The 20,737-nt window shown below is 37.7% G+C and overlaps 1 protein-coding gene across 9 annotated transcripts; it reads right to left on the bottom strand.

Moving 5' to 3' along the window:
- Positions 1-256: 256 nt before the first annotated feature.
- Positions 257-20,639, bottom strand: LOC107224707 (RIMS-binding protein 2). Of its 9 annotated transcripts, none has more exons than XM_046735671.1 (17): positions 20,072-20,639; positions 18,448-18,561; positions 17,009-17,334; positions 16,408-16,600; positions 15,782-16,222; positions 15,197-15,509; positions 14,511-15,088; positions 14,037-14,163; positions 12,693-12,904; positions 11,890-12,294; positions 11,278-11,779; positions 10,833-11,033; positions 10,483-10,709; positions 10,083-10,334; positions 9,724-10,000; positions 6,416-6,693; positions 257-5,053 (listed from the first exon to the last, which is right to left on the bottom strand). In XM_046735671.1, exons 2-17 carry the CDS (start codon positions 18,478-18,480, stop codon positions 4,469-4,471), a joined length of 4,950 nt encoding a protein of 1,649 aa, XP_046591627.1. In that variant the 5' UTR covers positions 18,481-18,561; positions 20,072-20,639; the 3' UTR covers positions 257-4,468. The 9 variants fall into 9 exon arrangements, with proteins under 9 accessions (XP_046591627.1, XP_046591623.1, XP_046591624.1 ...); XM_046735667.1 differs by lacking the exon at positions 20,072-20,639 and adding an exon at positions 19,390-19,721 and having other exon boundaries at positions 10,483-10,706; XM_046735668.1 differs by lacking the exon at positions 20,072-20,639 and adding an exon at positions 19,390-19,721 and having other exon boundaries at positions 15,197-15,506.
- Between the last annotated feature and the right edge of the window lie 98 nt (positions 20,640-20,737).

Genomic DNA, 20,737 nt, shown 5'->3' with positions numbered 1-20,737 from the left:
TTTCTTGCAATCTTCCAAAATCTTATACTTATACTTGACAATAAGCTAGCCAGTATAATTTCATAAATTCTATTTGTAAGATAAGTTTGTTCAGTTGAAACAAACTAAGTAATAACTATATGATAAAACCCGAAGAAATAGTTGGAAAACAAAATTTCACCATCCAACATAAGTTTGAAAAACAAATTGATTTATAAATCTTAGTATAAAACACCTGCAGGTCTGGGATGAACTCAGGATGATAAACTTGACGACATATAGTAACTTATTTTATTATTGTTTGATCGTATTTTCAGTTTTTCTTTGTAACTCAATTCTCACTTAATAATATACATTCTAGATCAATCATAGCAAAGATTGCAAATAAAGGAAAATCTTATTATATTGTCCTTTGCCATTGTTATTTAAACGTCAAATGAAATTAACTACATAGTTTCAGATTGTGCTATTAGAAGTAACTCTTGTTCATGAATTTATAATAAAACAGGGCCGAAGAAATGTGGCGATTAAATTTCTAGAGGACTAAGTAAGATAGGGACGCATGTTGGGTATAATGCAATCAATCAACTTTTATTATAGTATTCGAATTGCAACAGATTGTTGCATGAAATTTTCAAATTGAAATGTATTCACTTCCATTTCAGATGAGGCGATTGTAGCTATGCTCATTGCTTTTGTGCACTGTCTACGCTTCTGCCAAAGACTTATAGTTTGATGGAGCGTTATTTTTACTGTCTGATTAAATCCCACATTTCTCGTAAATGTGTAGAACAGTAATTATAAACCCTTATTGAGATGACACAATTTTCAAAACGTAGATACAATTGATTAATTGCACTGCATCAAGACACTTTTATCCCATAACATATTACAATATTTTCAGTTTCAACAATTTTATATCTTTTTAGATGAAAAATGCAATAAGTGATGGAAACATCATAGAAACTGTCATAAAATTTGTTTCTCAGATCGTTAACATAAACGTATAAAGCATGATATACGAGGTGTCTCGCAAGTAACAACAAACAACTTTCTTTTATTAAGTTGTTGTTTATAATAACATTGTATTCTTGTTATCAATTTTTTTCTTTTCATTTCTTATTTGGCTAACAAGGATTCGATTCTCATTTGTTGATCCATAGAAAACTAAGCGCAAGGTCAAATATCAAACATAGCTGGCGTTGGCATCCTCGTTATTGTTGAATAATGCTATAGCTTTCTATGGTTTTTAGTGTTAATACTAGAGAATGGTAACTAATATTACGTATTCGAATCCTACAGAGAGTCTAAGTTTCGTAGATTGTATTTTTAGAAGAAATCTATGATATGAATCATAATTCTGTCGACACAAACGTAAAAATTATTGGACGTTGCATTTAATTTTGATAGATAATTTATTTCTATCATTAAATGAAGCACGCGTTTCTTTGAATCAAAATTTTTACGGGGAGTCAACAAAACAACAGTCTGCAACAACACGTTTCCATTGGATACCGTAGAATACACGAGCCAATGAATATCGCTGCTAGATTTAGTATAAATTAGAAATCGGGTTATCACAATTTGTACTCAAAGTGATCACTTGAGCTGTGAAAGTTTAAAAACATGTTTTCAAAATCAACACTTTTGAAAGTACTTTAATACAAGGTGTTGTGAATACATGATTTGCAGTACTAAAAGGTAATTAGATTAGATCCCACTGAAAATAAACGAAATATATTATTCACTCCCGATTATCTGATTCAACTGGATTTGGCTCTTGAATAATACTTTGTCAACGAATACCTAACCATGGTAGAATCAGTATGATCACCACAAACGCTACTAATTTGGTAACATGTTGCTCATTATAAACTGGTCTTTGCTTGGATGAAGTTACTCAATAGTGGAAAAAAAATTCTACCTATGTATTCACACTAAAAACACATTTTTTATGTCAACGTCAAGACCAGACCACTGGAGAAGTCATTGGCTTAATCTTTTCTTAGAGTAGTGGCAAAATGATTTTTTTGCCGTCAATTAACACTACCTTGACCAACTGTATACGATTTAGTTGGAGAAAGTATATGATGTTTTCCAGGATGAACATTCATCAAGAAGTCTAAACGATCTCATAATAATAAAGAGCGAAGATAGATTTTCAAATTTAGAACGACGCAGATATATGCTCACATTATGTCACTACTCCAATTTGACAAAATGAATTCTTTCGAGCATAGTGTCACGTGCATACAGATCAATCCACGGATCTAAAACCGTCAATATTTGGTAATACAATGATCGTTTTTAGATATAATTAATAACATTATCATATTACATTACAAGTTAACTTCATTCTCGTCATCTTATGATTCATTCACTTTTTTTTTGGCAAAAAAATAAAATAAAAATCGGATACTTTGTACAAAATACACTCAAGTAGCGATGTAACAACAATTTGCGATAGTTAAATATAATATATTATTATGTATATGCACGTGTAATCGTTTCCATTATTTTATTAATATTATTATTCATTAATCAGTAATAATAATATTATTTAATTCATTACAATTATAATATAATTGGTATGCATTTTTTTTGGTATTGATCATTAATTGATTTAATTAATAGCTGGCAAATTGTGGATGGAAAAATGTCTCCTATCCACAGAACAGCTGAATGCCACAGCAAGCTAATTCTGTTATCAGTGGGACATGAAAAGGTTTCTAGTCAGAAAATTTAGCATCTTTATAAATAAATTGCATCACAATAGCTATAAAACATCAAAGCATAGATCGGCATACACTCGAGGATCTCGTGCCAAGATATTTTTTAGCTAATGTGACTTAGTTAGAATAACAAATGAATACTCGTAATGCCCGACAATGAAATGTCACGTTTGGAGTACAATCTATAAATTTGTATACAAATTGCATACCGACAAGATTTTTATGTCTTTGTAATGGTATTTAGAATCTTTAGAATTTATTTAACAAGATTCAAGATTTTCAAAGAGCTAGGACCATTCTTCTGCAGTCGCACTGTTTTTATTTATAATTACTTAATAAATTAATTATTAATTTTATTATTTATAGATATGATTATTGTTTGTGTCAGAGTGAGGCATCTCAAGGCACGCCCACCCACGCGCGACTTTGGACAATGCGTTCGTCCAATCGTCTATATCTACCCTACCCCGAACTACGTAAGCGCCGGCCATTTGCTAATTTCAATCAATTTCGTTTTTATCACTTCAATTTATCGCTCTGCGAACAATGCTAAATAAATCCCTACGCTCACTCCTAGTCCATCATGAAAAAGGTAACACGAGGCTACTTCACATTACCATATGTTGTTTCAATTGCATTCATATATCATATATATATAACTAAACCGAATTAATGCACTCTTCTATAACGTATGTTAAATGACTTTGCTCTCGTGTCTGCTTAATTGGTTCATTTGATTGAAACTGAGGTATTTATCAGAGAATCACAGCAGTTGAAGATGAGTACTGGCATACACGTGTCACAAAAATTTAATTATTTAGGTATCAGTGATAACTAGGAGTTGCGTAACACGAGTTATTGATTTTGTTGAGTCAAATCACGAATTACATTTACCTGAGTACTCATATCAAAATACTACAAAGTTGTATTGCTTTTAGTAAAATAAAATTATTATGAAACTTTCAAAATCAAAAGGTATTTTGTGACGAGCATCTGGTAGTTAAGAAAAAGTACCACACAACAATATACTAGGACAATGGTGTGTGCGTGTGTGTGTGTGTGTGTGTGCGCGTGTGTGTGTATGTGGGCACGTGCGTGCGCGCGTGTATGTGTTTGTGTAATGTAAACTGCATCTTCGTATGCTATGGTACCTGGAACACTAGACATTGACCAAAAAAAAATATGCTTGTACTAAAACTTATGGACTCTCATTTCCTCTCATCAACCAGAAAATGCAAGTGCTGATTAAATATACGTAACACACACCTGCCACAAAACCTACTACCCGTTACTGCGATGCCAACTGGTACTTTTCAAAAACATTAGTTTACGAGGCAAGGGATTGATTTGACTTGAATGTGCGAAAATTATTACTACACTATTCCCTTTGGAATTAAAAAAAAAAAATAAACAAAATACCGGTAGTAGAAAAATACCGGCAAGAAACTATTAAATTTCAAGTTCCTAACAGTTTTTTCCAGCTACGAAGGGTTTTTTATAACATGACGTGACATTGAAAATACAATTGTCTAATCACTCAGACAATTGATATAATTTACAGATTTGTAGTTGCTAATGGTGGTACAGTGTTTATTCAATAACTAGCTTTTAAGGACAAATCTATCAATTTCATCAAAGAACCCTATTTTACAATTTCTTCAAGTGAGAGTTCAGAATACATAGCGGTCTGAGCCAAATGACACAGTCAGCATAATGTAGAAATGGGAATAAATAAATCTAATAAAAACTGATAGACTTCACTTCCCCAACCCGAACTTCATGAAGATAAGTTCCTTGCCTTTCGACAATATATCTCCACCTGCACTAGCCCCTGCCATTTCTGTGAATTTTTGCATTAGATTTGGTCCAGCAGCTGGGGCTGGTTGTTGAGCTTGACCATCAGCCTGAGTCTTACTTTGGGCAGTAGGTATAACGGTTGGTATACCTCGCATAGGTTTACTAGTGCCTTGAGGTCCTGAGATGGACGAGCTCTGGTTTTGTTGCGAATACTGTTGGTTCATTTGCCCGTATCCCTGATTTTGTTGGTATCCTTGGTTTGGCTGTGGAAATTGTTGATTCTGTGGATTGAAGTTTTGGTTCTGTTGGCTGTAGCCTTGGTTTTGTTGATAGCCTTGATTTGGTTGACTGTAGTTTTGGTTTTGTGGATTTTGTTGGGAATACTGTTGACTAGGTCCTTGTTGTTGCTGTTGCTGTTGTTGGTGTTGCTGTTGCTGTTGCTGCTGTGTCGGATATTCATTTTGCTGCAAGTGCGGTGGTGGACCTTGAAGAACCCCCGCTGCATTACTACCAACGACTCGATTGCCCACGCCTCTCCCCCTCCCCTGAAAATAAACCGAATATTGTTTTTCAACATCGCTCAAATACGCACAATTTATATACACAACATTTCTTTTTTCATACTTCACAATTTGAATACGCTACTTGCATCTAAAATAACAACTTCAACGTCACAATTTGTGTGTCCAAAAATTTTATGCAAAGAATATTTCTCTACTGTCCTTCACTGGTAAAATGGCCAATTTTTGCATTCTAAAATACGAATAAACTCTGGCAGGTACATGAAATAATCGAAGTAGTTCATTCTTTCACGTACATCATTTAGCACCATGTCCTTGAAAGACATTCAAATAGCTGCTAGGTAAAAAGTATTTGTATTTTCAAAAATATCAGTAGTGTGCGTACAGAGACTGAGAAACAAGCCAATAGCAGGGTTGCAGAAACATTTAAATTAATTACTAGATATTCCATAACTACAACACAGGTAAAAATGCAAGGCCTGATACAGAACAAAGGTATTGCAATATATTACAGTAATACATTTCAGAAGTTGTACAATACTTTGTTCAATGGATTTTTCTAAATATATTAAAGCTGTGGCCATTGGATTGTATGGAAAATTTTATCAAAACTAACCAATTCTTCAAATAAGGTTAATCTAAAGTATTATACTGGGAAGTACTTGAAACCAAATCTTACAAGGCTGTAGAGCTGTGTGAAAAACATTGGATGCAACATGCTATGCTGTCTAGTGTGAAAAAACCAGTTCATACACATCATCAATTTATGGTTTTCAGCTTTGTAGATAATTGAATATCCTTTTATTTCTATCATTCTTGATTTATACATGCTTGACTAGAAAATTCTATATTCTGTCATCACTTGTGCACCCCATTGGAACTTCTTATTTTATATAAGAAAAACATTCACAATGAATCACAATTGACTCTTCGTCACCGTTTTAACTAACCTGTGCAAGGGATATTCAGAATTAACATGCGATCAGAGGATTTCTATAAGACCATTGCAAAAGATTGAAAATTCAACTTGACAAAGTCCAAAGCTTGATAGATATTGGTGCAAGCATTACAACGCTGAAGGTTTTGAAATTGATATTCAATGACATCGGTCAACATTATCAAAAATTTAAATGCTGACCGGATTCACCTACATATTTTTCTGTCGCCCAACCAAACACATCAGGATTTTAATTACTTATAAAATTGTCACAATAATTACTTTCAAACAAAACAGATTTCCTTTGAGAAAAGTAACCATAATAAAACTGATATGCCGCCATTATAAAGCAATTACAGTCTCATATGGTTTGCACGTTATTCCTATGATTTGGTCCCCTTCTAACAATACTTGGATTTTGTCTTTTGTTTAGGATAGCGTGCACTCACCTGCTGCTGAAGGTGGGGTGGGACAGACCCTTGGCCCACCTGATGGGGGTTATGGGAGCCCATGACACCCCCAGGGGGTGGGTGATTAGGTCCGTGCTGATTAGACGTGGTTACAGTCGTGTAGCTGTGGTTGTTCGCTTGTTGATAGGCTAGATGCGGTGGTGGATTGTTTTGTTGGTGTTGGTTGTTCATTAGTGATGGTAGTTGTTGTTGTTGTTGTTGTCTAGAGTCTAAGTGACAGACAGGGACAGACACAGGCACAATGCAGGCAGACGCATCTAGCAACAGAGAAGAGAACAGAGTCGTGTTGTCATTTGTGGCGCAAATTTCAAAGTGACTATACCATACCATTCACGATTTTCATAGAATTCACAACTATGAAAGTTATTTATATATTTTACTAATTGATTATATGAAATGTCTTATTAACATGAACTTTCAGAGATATTGTTTCAACCATCAGTCACAACATGAACGCCATGAAAGTCTTATGAATGATTAAAAATCTGGGATTATCAAAAGTACCCTATGACAACTTTTTGTAAATTGTAAAAGTTTCGAGAAAAGTTGCAGGTTAGACTCAATTGGAAAACTATTTATGAATGTAATGCGAATTGGACTGTGTTATTAAACTATTTATGAAGTCTATGAGAACGTTTGCAAAAAGCAGTTATTGAAGAGCTCATACATACATGTATATGGATTTGAGTGAGTTATAAAGTGAATTTAATTTGTGATATTTTTGTATAGGATTATGACCAAGGATACTTCAACAGAAGTAAAAAGAATAATCTAAAACAAAACTATTCCCAAGAATAAGGTGTTACAACAGATCGCTTCCAATCTTGGAGATACTTAGAAAACATTATATCTCCATCCAATATTTCAATATATCATTTCTTAAGGAAATAATTGCTACTTGGAAAAATCATCAATTCATCACAAGTGAGAAGGCATCATTGATGATAAATAGTACATTATGGTATTTAAAAAACAATGCACTGTTGCTAATATTGGATAACTTGAATAATATAATTATATTGCACATTTCATTGAAAGCAAGCTTTGTAAGGAATATCTATGCCTTGAGCATTCATACTCTGCAGTACATAAAATTTGAGTACTCTAATACATAATTTGACAACTGCAAGAAATTTACGTATACATTTGATTTGTTAATTTTGACAGCTAAAGAAATGCCTTCGAAAATTTATATACAACGTGTCATAAAATTCAAATAATGGTAGTTTATCAAAAACTTCCGAGCTATTATGAATATGTTACAGAACTATTGAGTTAGGATGATGTCCCCTAGGTAATTAGTAGATGAATATATAGGAGAATGTTGACCAACGCTTTGCTAGTAGTTGAATAAAAATGTGATATTTATCATGAATTTGGATAAAAAAAAATCAAGTGTCAAAGTCAGAAGAGAGTAATGCTAATAACTAAATGATATGATATGGCACCAGCATGACAACACGACACGAACGACAATCATGTGACACGACGACCACTGACCAGTCCAGGCACACAGACAGATCATGTTAATACGACATGATCGTAATAATCAGTCAATAAATAAATATAATTTATCTATATTAATATACATATATACATGTATATCACATATATAATATATTAATATATATATATATATATACATATATATATGTATATATCTGTGTCAGTTAATATATAAATATATACGTGTATGTATAGACAAAGATAGTAGGACAGATATAGAGAAGTGATAGAGCTGAATAGAGCCCGGAGAGAAAATACATAGTATATAAGAGAACACATTGAAAGCAGCATGGTGTTTTTGCATTTGTCATGTGTTTGTATATCAGTACGTGTCTAGCAGTACTCAAGGTATTTCATCAAGTATGTATTATACTGACTGGATTATGGATAGATGGGGTATTATTCGTTTACATTCGATAATAACACATTTAATTAATACATCTCTTCTTAATTTAAACGATTTTGAAATACTATGGCATCTTTTGTAATTATTTTATTATTCATTTTAAAGCCTTTGTGATCAAAATATAACGTGCCATCACGTGATTGTATTCTTGATATTATAGCTTTCCTGGGTTACAATCCTTGTATCACTAAAATACCACATATTTTTGTGAACTGCGCCTTGATCTTCTTTTTTAAAAATTCTACTTATTTTTAAACATTATTTTCTCTCTTGAATTTTATTACGTTCCGGTTATATTCTGCATAAAATAAAGATAATCTTATGCAATAACTACTTGATGTGAATACTCAATCTTTAGCAAGAATGAAATCTAATATCAAATAACTTGTATCCAATTATTCTTCAACTTTGGGTACCCCCAGCTTTTTAATATGTCTCAAATGAAGTCTCATCAGTTTATTTACAGTGTATTTATAGTCGTGTGCAAATTAGACACTGCAATTTCTGTGTACACGTGTATAACAAGTATGTACCTTCGATACATACTGAGCACGTAGATTGTAGGGCAAGCAATAGTATAGATTTCTACGACATCGGTACATCACCCAACATCAATTAGCAGTTAGTTAATTAGTCTAAGGTGTATGTATTTGAAATATTTATAATTGGGTCTCTAGAGGAATAAAATATCCAAATGCCATTATAATTAACTATCTATGATGATCTCAACACTTTGATTTCTTATTTGGCTTAACCAGTTACAAATATTCTTAGCAAAGAATTTATGGTTGTGTTATTTGGCCATATTTTAATAGTATAGTTTAATATCAATTGGACAATAATTAATATATTGGTACACGCTGACCGTATGTTTTCTCGTAACCCTCCTGCCTGTCGTCTGGCACATCAAGTCTCGTGTCTTGTGTTGCTTGCTGTTCCTATACTCCGTTTACGCTTTTTTGTAAGGTTTGTATTGATGCATTGTTAATAGAAAGAAAATCATCATCACTTATACTTTCCATACTACGAGTTAAATGATGTTTTGTTGAACGTATTTTTCTTGTTCATCAAAATATCCATATTAGCAGGAAATTGTGATGTTATTAAGAAACGATATTGTTAATTCAGGTTACCCAATAGAATTAAAATAAACTATTACTATGCACAGTAATATGCAAAGTGCAAGTAGCATTGTCGGTTGAAAACAATGATTTAGTAATTATTTTGTGAGTATGATTGTAACCCGAAACCCCTTCAATATTTAGAAATGAATGGGACATAAGGATATACAGTTGGCCTAAACGGAGATAGTTATACACAATAGCGTCCATAATTGTTGAAAATAGAAATGAAGGAAAGTGACTGTCAATCTTACCTTTTGGGCGACGATGGCCAGGTGGAGGAGGTTCCCTAGGAGGAGGTGGCGGACCTCGTGCACCTGGACCTTGACCTTGCCCGGGAGCTCTTCTACTGCCAGGAGGCTGTTGACCCTGGCCTTGGCCTTGGGTTTGTGCTTGACCAGGTGCTTCTGTGAGGAAGTTACTGGGAACTAGTCCACGTACTCCATCCAGTTCGCCCATATAGAATCCATCATCATCCATTTCCCCATAGACATAGATCTCATTGCCAGTTTGAAAGCTCAGTTCCACTTGCTAATGTTTAAAAAATGATTATAAACATTTTGTTTCATTAACAAACTCAAACTATAGGCATTGATTGCGGACAAAAATTTACCTCAGCGTCAACATTTGGCGAAAGTTCTTGAGGGTCATAGTCATAAAGGGCGATCATCTTCTTTACAGGCATATTGGCGTATATATCACCCCACCTGTCTCCCTGACCACAACCTTGGCCAGTTCGCCGAACAGCAACGCCTGAATTTGGACCTTGATCCTTCAATTCTTCGACCATATTGTGGGGTACATAACCTCTTCGGCCTCTACACTCACCCCAATAAAATCCATCACCATCTTTTTCCCCATAAACCTTCAAAAAAAAGGTAAATTGATTCAGTTTGAACATGACATAAGTTCTTTGCGTTGGGACAATGTGTGTAAATGATTCTCGTTCCATGTTACAAATGTCATTTAAAAAGTGAACACTGACGATACTTAAATATTTAATTTGCAAAAACCTTGATTGTTTCACCCTCGCTGAAAGGTAACTCTTCTTCGCAGGCATCAGGGTTTGGCGACATTGTAGTAGGATCATAGTCAAATAGAGCTACAAACCACCTGGTCCGTTTGTTAATTTGCTGAGCCCCAGTAGGCGCGTGATGTGGTCCACCAGCACCTCCACCTTGAGCCTGACTTGCTCCTCGTCCACTTCGATACACTGGACCCCTTCCCCTTTGGTTACCTGCTAACCGTGAAAGTCTGTAGTTAGAATCGAATGGTATATGAAAACTGTGTTACAGTTTGCATAAACAAATGAAGTGGTAAGAAAGGTTCTAAATCGAAGCAGAGATTCTGAATAAAAATATACCTGATTGATCGTAGTATGGATCCTGAGGTCTAGGGCCTCCGGTAGGTCTACCCCCTCTGTGAGTTGGTCCAGCAGGAATCCCTGGATTATTGTATCTGTGATGGCCGTGATGTGGAGGCATATTTCTTCCTCTTCGAGACGGATCTTCTTCCTCGCTATAATTTGCTTCACTAGCTGAATCTTTTGTGATTTCTGGAACACCTGATAATCAATGATAGTTGAAAAACGTTTATAAGTCTCTATTGGTCAGTAAAGATTATATGTAGAAAATTTATGAGAATAGGAATAGATACGATAAGATAGATGGGGTTTTTGTACATCGATTTCTTTTAATGATAATTGCTCACATTCATATGAGAAAATTAAGTTATAACTTTCAATATGCATGAAGTAGTTGAAAATAATTTGATGCTTTGAAATCTTGAAATGAATTAGGAAATCTTACCTATCTGCGGTATACTCTGCCCAGGATATATTTCTTTATCCGAGAGATTTTCGTCAGTCTCGATAACTACTTGACCATGTGAATCCACCCTGGTTGTGCCGTGCCTCCTCATATGTGGAGGTACAGGTGCACTCGGATAACGTTGATTCATATTTGTAACTCTACGGTTAGGGTCTTCTTGGTTGGCTATTTGTTGCTGGTTGAGGTCAGGCCCGTGAGGGCCATGCAAATGGGGGCCTCCTCTGAGAACGCTACACGGAATCGCAGTTGCACAACTGTCTCCAGACTGACTTTCTCTACTTTTTGTTCTCACTGTTACATGTTTAGGGTTGAGACCCATCAATTTGTGTATGTCAATCAAAGCGTGATCTCCAGTTGGACTGTCAACGTCTGTAACTTTTTTACCATCCGCGTAAACCGCATAACCGGTGACGGCCGAACCGTTTAGGGCAACAGGCTGCCAGGTCACTAGCAAAGTGCCGTCCTGCGGTCCTGCCTCCACCTTTAAAAAAACACAATAAAAAAACTAATAGCGCAAGAACAGTTTTCCATCAATTAACGTTTTTCTTGAGTCAGTTATGGAAATTGTATATTGTAGTTCACAATTATCACCTGTATATCGACCGGAGGATCAGGCAGTCCCTTAGGCAGAGTCTTGAAGTGGACGTGACAGGCCAATGCATTAGCTGACTGTGTATTCTGATCTTCAAAGTGTGTAGCCCTCAAGTTCTTTGCCTTAACAGTTACTCTGTATATTGTGGATGGAGCTAGGCCAGTTATTGTGTGACGGTAGACTCCAGGTTTCACAGTTCTAACTTCAACATTATTGACGCAAACGACATGCTGATGATTACTGTTGCTTGGTAACCATGAAATGACGGCACTAGTTGCAGTAACGTTTGACGCCTTAACTGCAGTCGGTCCCATAGCAACGTCTTTACCAATCACCATAGTACATGCAGCATCCCGCGACGTCCGCCGAGAGTGTGTTACAGATCGAACACTTATCCTGTGTGGCTGTATGATTAGAATATGATTTTATTATTAATTCGAAGGTACTACAAATCCAAAATTCATACTTAAAAATTCTTTGAGAATGGATATTTACACTATGAAACCGTTTATGTCGATGAAAATGTCGCTTCTGTTCTTATCCAGCAAAATTTGTGAATTAAAAAAAAAATTATTAAAGGAATGTACATTGATGAGCGCTAGATGTAAGAATTCTATAAAAAATACTGTCATCTCTCAGGTTCAACATATATTTTTAACCTTCGATATTTCAAACTACTAACAAATATTAGGGATAACAAGGATAGAAAGGATATCAAATTTCTAAAAAAAAACTGCCCAACAGGATAATTTGTTACACTTATGACTACTTTTTACAATGTGAAAACAAAGAAAAAACTGACCCTTGTGGAATCAACTCCTTCGACCAATGCTCTAGTTCTCTCAGTAGCTTTGACAGTGACCTTAAGGACTCCATCTACGTAGACATGGTATGACTCGAGGTGATGAGAATTCTCTTGCGGCGCAGTCCAACCAATCAGCACACTCTTGTTCAGCTGACGTTCAAGGGTGAGGTGTTGTGGCGCCGGTACTAGGTCCGAAAACAGGTAGACTTCTTCAGGAGGAAAAACACAAGACAACCCTAGCTGTAGGTACTCTCTCTCTCGGCGAGCCTAACCCCATTCAATATTGTATTTTATACAATCAACAGCCAAACACTGTTCGTTCCATTCAGATAATCAAAAGTAGCTGTTTTTGCGATGCTGCTCAACAGAGAGTGTCATCAAATAACTTGTCATAATAACTGTCGAATAAATATTTCCCACAGTCCTTATTTATGTCTATGCTACAATACCAGCAGTGTTCATTGTGTTGCTTCACCGCAAGCAGCTAATAAAATAAATTTTTTACTTGGCCTATGGCTCGGAGTTACAGCAAAGATTGTAGACAAAATAAAAGTGAACACCATTCTGAATAATAAAATACCCTATGAATATTTATATTGTCTGCTCATTTAAAATGATACATAACAACTTCATCGTACATGTATGTATATACCTATGTACTGTTATACTTATCTGAATTGAATGAACAGACAAATAAATATTGTAAAAGAAATAAAAGCAATCTATACAGCGTGCAACATGCACACTCTATTTTACTTCAGTTTTGATACTGCCATATTTCTTGGAAAAGTAGAAGGAAAAAAAAAATAAATAAATACAAAAAAAGGAAGAAAGAAAGAAAGAAAAAAAAAGAAAGAAAAAATGGCAACTAAGAGTAAATCAAGTCTTCACTTTTACTTCGCTTTTACCGCAGTAGACTAGATCACTTGGTTAGTATAAAAATATTATCGATACAATCCCAAAAATAATTTCAAAATTCTCACTCCCGTGATATACCTAAAGCTACCCAAACTGATCAGAGTAATCTACGACTGAGTAAAATTCAATAGCGTATTACATTCGAAGCAGATTGATTACAAGATTTCATATTCTTCAAAATAGTTGGATATCACGATCATCGATTCGCGCAAGAAACAAATAATATACAACGATATATATCACATTCGCATCGATATAAATGATAGAGAAATTATCAGCTCATAACTATACAGAAAATATAAAACACTGGAAAAGATCTCACATTCGAAGTTCCAATCTATGTTTCATTATTATAAAACCATATAGCAAGTAAACACTTAACTAATACCGTTTGAAAAAAACATGCAATATCAAGATATTAACCTGGTGGCTCTTGTTCATCTTCATCAGCAATGTTGTCCAGCTCTGCATAGGCAGATAATTCTGCTTGACGGTTACGGTTGCCCTCTTCTAGTGCTGCTAACTCCAAGTCAATGTCCTGCAGGTAACACTGTGATCCCATTCAGGATTAAAATGAAGTATCAGAGCAATCGGACTTTGTATAATAATACGAACTGTGAACACGAGCTGACTGAAACTGTAACTTTGTTTTTCACCACTGTTATTAATGGAAAAGTGGCATATAAGTGTCGGTAAAAACATATTCTCTACGACATGGAAATATACGATTAATGATGCAACTGCTTACTGATTTTTTTGTTTCATAACTGGAGTAAAAGTCATTAATGTTACCAGGTATAGATTCGAACTAAAAATTAAGGTGCAGTCAGTATAATCACAGCGGAGAACAATCTAGTTGTTAGTCAAGAAAACGTATATCATTAATGTTATACTGACTTGCGGTATATTAGTGGAAGCGGCATCATCAACATCTCTGAGTCCCAGAACAGCTTGATGAAATTCTAAGAGATCATCTCCTACCAATTTTTGAACGAAATTTGCTGGTACGAGGCCTCGTCGACCATCTAGCGTCTCTGCATCAAGAAAACCATCGTCGTCAGGCTGTCCCCATACCAAAAGATAATCTCCGCCTTGTACAGGCAACTCAGCTTCAGGGTTTTCATTAGGCGAATGCTGGAAAGGTTCGTAGCTGAACCGTGCGATGTAAACATAACACCTGCCTTTTCCAGGAATATCTAACATGTCCACTTGTCCTTCAGACACCATATTGTCATTAGTCAGACGATCCATTGGATTGGATAAAATGCCTGTTGGGATTTTTGGCATTTGTCTCGGTCCCAAAAAGTGGTGACCAGTTGATCCAGTGGCGGTTGGCGAGCTGGCTCGCAAGCTCTGTTGAATTTGATGTATAATAGCTTGTTGTTGGAGTTGGCTAGCTTGTGACTGCGCCGACAACTGTTGCATAGCTTGGAGGGGATCTCCTATAGCTTGTAATAAGCCACTTGAAGTAGGACCTAATTTGTAATAAAAACAAGTTATGAACTTGTATGATACAAATAAGTTGTATGCTGTGTGAAAAATTGGTAGGAGAATTTTTTTAATCAGTGGTACATCATTTATACCTGTGTTCACTCCTGACGTGCCGTATGCATTTGTTCCAACTGTAGAGTAGTTAGAACCAGCAGTCGAAAACGTGCTCTGCCCAGTTGAAAAAGGAAGCATATTTTGTGAGGAGCTAGTCAAGGTACCCAATGTTGAGTGATAGGCAGGTGTTGTTGTCGAATATGGTGGAAGAGAAGAAAGTGTTGTCTGGGGGATACTTGTATGTGGTCCAGAATAGTTGTGATGAGTCAGTTGCGATGCATAACTGGTTGTTACAGAGTTGTAAGTTCCATTGGGATGAGAAGTCATGGACAGCGTTGGGTATGTTGTCTGCTAATGAGATAAAAAATAATCCATTGACATGATAAAATTAGAGGATGTAAGTCATTTTTATGAAATCTACATATTTTCACTGTTCATCATGTACATTTTGCCTGGGTCTTCTTTACCATGAATCTTAACTTGCTAGTATATTACAATATTTTATAATGACTATGTTTTCCAATTTTTTATTCACCAGGTATTCGCGTGTAATAAAAAGCAAAGAAACATGCTTGGAAAAATTCTTGACCAATGTTCGTATTATTGTTGCTGGAAAAACCTACCTGTTGAGTACCGTTGAGTTGATAGCCTTGATTTGTCTGACTCGGTTGCGTATAATGAGGCATGACATTCTGACCTCCGGTAGCAGAAGTTAAGTACGAAGTTGAAACAGGATGTTGTTGTTGCTGTATTGGTTGTTGGTACGTTTGTGTATGTGGATAACTTTCTTGATATTGACTGCCGGAAAACTGCGTGTGTGTTTGTAGTTGTTTCTGTTGAGACGGTAGGGTGCCTTGTGAGTGCGAGCTTGATAGTTCGTGCTGCTGTTGCTGTTGTTGTTGCTGATATTGTTGTAGCTTCTGCTGAAACGCAGGCTGTGATTGGCTAGTTGAAAGAGATGGTGCAGGTGGAATCGGCTCGCTGTAGTGGTACGGTGGACCATTTGGTGTTAACGGTGGACAGCCAGGCATCATTGGTGTTAATGGCATCGGAGAGCCAGCGTACTATTAATTACAGATATCAGCATGAGTAACTTACTATATTGTCAAATATTTTTTCAGATAAGTTAGTACAATAATGTTACCATACAAAGAAAGCTGTGCAGGTATTAGAAACTAGTGTTGAAAGAGTCATTCTATATATTCTATAGAGCAATAAAATCGTAGCTTATTTATCAATGACAACTCACGTGTGATGTTTGTGACGGTAGACCAAGGTTTAATGCATGCGGATGTGGAGGGTGCTGATGTTGCCCCAAGTTGGGAAGATTTTCTGAACTTGAACGTAATATACTTTGGGAACCAGAAGGCTGTTGAGTTGTCACGTTGCTCCTCGAATGATCCAACTCGTGCAGAATCCTACTGGCACTGGTTTTACTTAAGCTGAGTGTGTGTAATCGAAATTAAAAGACAGAAAGAATTAGATGGAATGAATGTAGGTGGTACAAGGTTTCTAAGGCATTTTCAAATAACACCCTCTACTTATTACGTTACTAGCATTCTGACTATTTATATCACACAAACTGGATATTTTTGGTCGACCAGTGTATTGCAATTGAATTTTCGATGCGTCATTTGAGCCACATCAGTTTATATTTACATTACAAGAACCACTGGACACATTGATTACTTTTAGTAATAAGGTGTCATATCTAATTTTACATGGTACAATATATTTCCCTGGTTTATGTGGGTGATTCTATTAGCAAAATCTGGTAAGTATGTAGCGTTATGAAGCTGAATGAAATGCTTAATGAAGCACATAGATTTGTATTACACCATGACTATCACCTGTTGTCCTGTTCAATTTTGGCAATAATTCGATCAATTTCAGAACCAGCAGGGGGCCACGTGGACATAGGGACTGTTGAAGTCACGTTGCTAGCAACCGGTCCTCTGCTACGTGCCCGTCTCAAGCTGGTCAGCTCTAGGGACAGTTCTTCGTGTCTAACCATCTGGAGTTCTGTTTTCTTTTCGAGTTCCCTAATCTTCGATTGCAGTGCTTCAACAGACTCTGGTCCTGGATACCGGCCAGCTAACTTGTCACGTAACTGCGCCTGCGTCTCCGCATGTTGCCTCTCCAATTCTGCTCTGCGGGCCTCGGCCTCTCGCATTTGCTACAGAATGAAACGAACGAATTGCTACGTTAGATTATTTCATTTTAAGATAGAGATATATAATTGCTGAGAGTGTTGGGTTATATTTCGGATATTCATCCGAACCTCATGGTAGAATTACGGTTATTCGCAGAGTTATTTGAGGGTCTTGTATTGTAGTTCAAAAAATAGTTGCATAGACATGCCTGTGGATTTCATTGCTGTGGCCGGCTGTGCTAAGCTGTCAAATTCGAAGTCGAGTAGGATAGCTGAATATCTAACTAAAGCTGGAGGAGTATATGTACGATAAGCGAAAATCGAATTAAGGAGATTTGCGTATTATTGAAGCGTCAACGCTGTCTAAAGCTCAACATTCGGAAACGACGGTTTAGCAGTGAAGTAAGACATGCGCTAGAAAATCGCCGCCACCGTAAGAACGCGCAACGCCATCATGAAATTGGAAAGGAATCAGCCCAGAAAAGGCCCTTTGAGCCTGCGGAGCTACATGGTATTAAGTTGTGTTGAAAATCCAATACGGTAGCGTGTAGCCTCATAAAGGTTATTAAAATTACGTTAGGCAACTGAACGCATATCAAACATTCCTCGGTATTTTTCGCTCAGCTTAACAGGCCGGCAATACGTACACGTTGGTACACATACCGTGTGCGGTGTGAGCGGGTTTGAAACGCGACCCTACGGGAGTGTCGTGAAAGTGCATTATAACATATTATACTATCAACTCTTGCATAATATTTACGTAAAGTTATTAGAAGCTGATACCGGGCAAGTACGGTAGATTTAAACTTTTCTAAATTCCGTTCGTTATACCCAGCATATGAATAATAATTCTGCATAGTCAGATAAATTAGTTACTTGAATTTATTGCATTAATTAAAGGTGCGGCGTACTTTTGTTTCTCTATCATGCAATTCGATACACACTAAAGTATAAGGGTAACATTCCATAAAAGGTCTATTCTGCTGCGTACTTTCAAATTTGACCGGTCTTTCAGCCAATCGGAATCATTGCTTGACCAATCAGTGAACTCGGATTAAAAATTCGAAAATTGAAAGATACAATATAAGCCCTCGGGACCACCCGTCGAGTCGAATCAGTTCATCCTGAGTTACTCACCTCGAGGATAGTTTCAAGGACGGGGTCTTGCATGATGGTGGTTCTTGTGTTGGTCCCCTGCAGTTGTGGCGGCTGGGGCCCCGTCGATGCCCCTCCACCTCCAACGCCGCAGCACTGTAACATATCCAGTTATCTGATCACTGCTTAAACCCGACAATCAATTCAGAGGATGTAATTTCCGACACTAGAATCTCTATCTCGTTGGAGAAATAGTATACTGTACATTGCGGTCAAGACAGTGGCTACTCTGATGAAAGGGTAGAGAAAAAAAGGGGTCGAGGTGTTTATCAAGAAAAAAGTGACCCTTCGTTCTGAGGTCGTCTCGTATTATTCGTCATCATTCTTCAGCCACGGGTATGACGGAAGATGAAGGTACAGGCGATAAAAAGTATGCAGAAAAAGCGAGGAACAAAAAAATCGGGTTCAACCCAAATCCCGACTATCTTTCGGACGTGTAACGTACAGTTCGAGTGACCAAGGGTCGGCCCACCGTTTGCTGGAACCCGCCACCGTCACTGACGGAACGCCGCGACGGCGGGCGTCGGAGGACGACGAAAACCGACGGAGAAAACCACCCCCCACTCGTCTACAGTGGCGTAACTCGAGCGAGCGGCACCACCTTTATCGTCGTCTCCGCGCCTAGATGACTACCGAATTCCGGAACGGGGGTCGCAATGAAAATTTACTATGGAACGATAATGGAAACGAGACGAAATCGGCAGAACGATCGATGATTCTTATAATTGTCTACCAGCTGTAGCATTGCATCATGATTATTGAACCTTTACCTGCTACTGTTGTTTTTTATTTCAATCTTTTGCAACAATTTCGCAATAACAGCACTATATATTGTTACCGTTAATAATATACAGAGCCACATTCATGCACACGGATGCATGTCTTACAAATTTACGAAATACCGTGATGAACTACACTTTGTACCTGATCACTGAGCGTAAGTTGAAACTGACAATAACGAGTCTTCATACTTTGGAACGCTTAACGTTGACGGGACTTATCAAGCTTCTCTCATAAAACTTGAAATATTTCCGTATTTATTATGAAATCACCTCGATATACTGGTAAAATAACGCGTTTTATGCGGAAGAAGCGAGACCGATAATTCCGTAACTGCAGATATCGCAATCAAGTGGGACAGAAATTCGGACAAGTTGAACTTTCGAGAGAGAAATTGTAACGAGATATACACTTTGGACCAGGGTGTCGGGTGAAGATGGCTGAAGGCAACAACCGTTCAGATATCATCAGATAACGCCGAACAGCACCCAGAATTGATACGACACTGCTTATTGATCACCAACCGCGTACCGGGCGCGCACAAACCACTGAACCGCTACAACCACGACCACTACAATGCTCCTGCACAACCATTACCATCATCACGATAGACGATGTAGCCATAGCCGAATGTTCGTAGCATCATTTTCTCTCGAATGACAAGACCGCCATCGAGGGTAATATCGGGGCCCGTAACAAAGCCGACACGACACTGGATGTAAAAATGATAATGAGAGGGCGAATGAGGATCAGCGAAGATCCTTATACGGTGCCTTATACCGTCATGATAATAATGAAGAAATAAAGACTTAAGTTTGAAACTTACGATGACCGAATTGAAGGGATTTTGGCAGGCCAGGGCTGCTGTTGCAGGTGGAGTTCGTCGCGGAGTGAGTTTCACTGGATTATCATCCCGAACCCGCGAAGATCTGCTCGTTGGCAGCAGGCAGGGCTGCTGCGAGAGGCACAAGGGGAAAAAAGGCGAGCGGGGTGGGTTGGGGGTGGCGGGAGGTGGGAGCTGGGAGGTGGGAGGAGTGGCAACGGATATGGGTCACTCGCGGATCGATGACGCGCTCCGCTCCTAGAGAAAGAGAGCTAGACAGGAGGTGTAGTGGCTGCTTTCGCACAAAAGACCAATCAATATAGCCGACAATCTCCGATATCTGCAACCCTCTGGCATATCCCCCCCGAGTGATAATTCCACGTATAACGGTTATCGCAGGCCCAAGGTCACCTTGACGATCCGCGAGCAGCAAGGGCCGTGATCCGCGCTGCCCCGAAATCCTTTTTGAAACCACCCCGCTCGACGCCCGAAACCCCGAAATCACGGCCGGCGACGCTCGCGCATATGCCCTCGGCGTCGGCGCTACCGGCCGCCTACATGACGTCACGTTCTATTCGAGGAACACCCCGCACCCGACCGTCCGGAGTACGCGCTTATCAATGAACGTACGTCGTCGGTACGCGATTGGTCGTCGGGCTCGTCTCGGTG

The sequence above is a fragment of the Neodiprion lecontei genome, chromosome 3, assembly GCF_021901455.1.
Source record: "Neodiprion lecontei isolate iyNeoLeco1 chromosome 3, iyNeoLeco1.1, whole genome shotgun sequence".
Lineage (NCBI taxonomy): Eukaryota > Metazoa > Arthropoda > Insecta > Hymenoptera > Diprionidae > Neodiprion > Neodiprion lecontei.
This window is presented reverse-complemented; position numbering and strand designations above follow the sequence as displayed.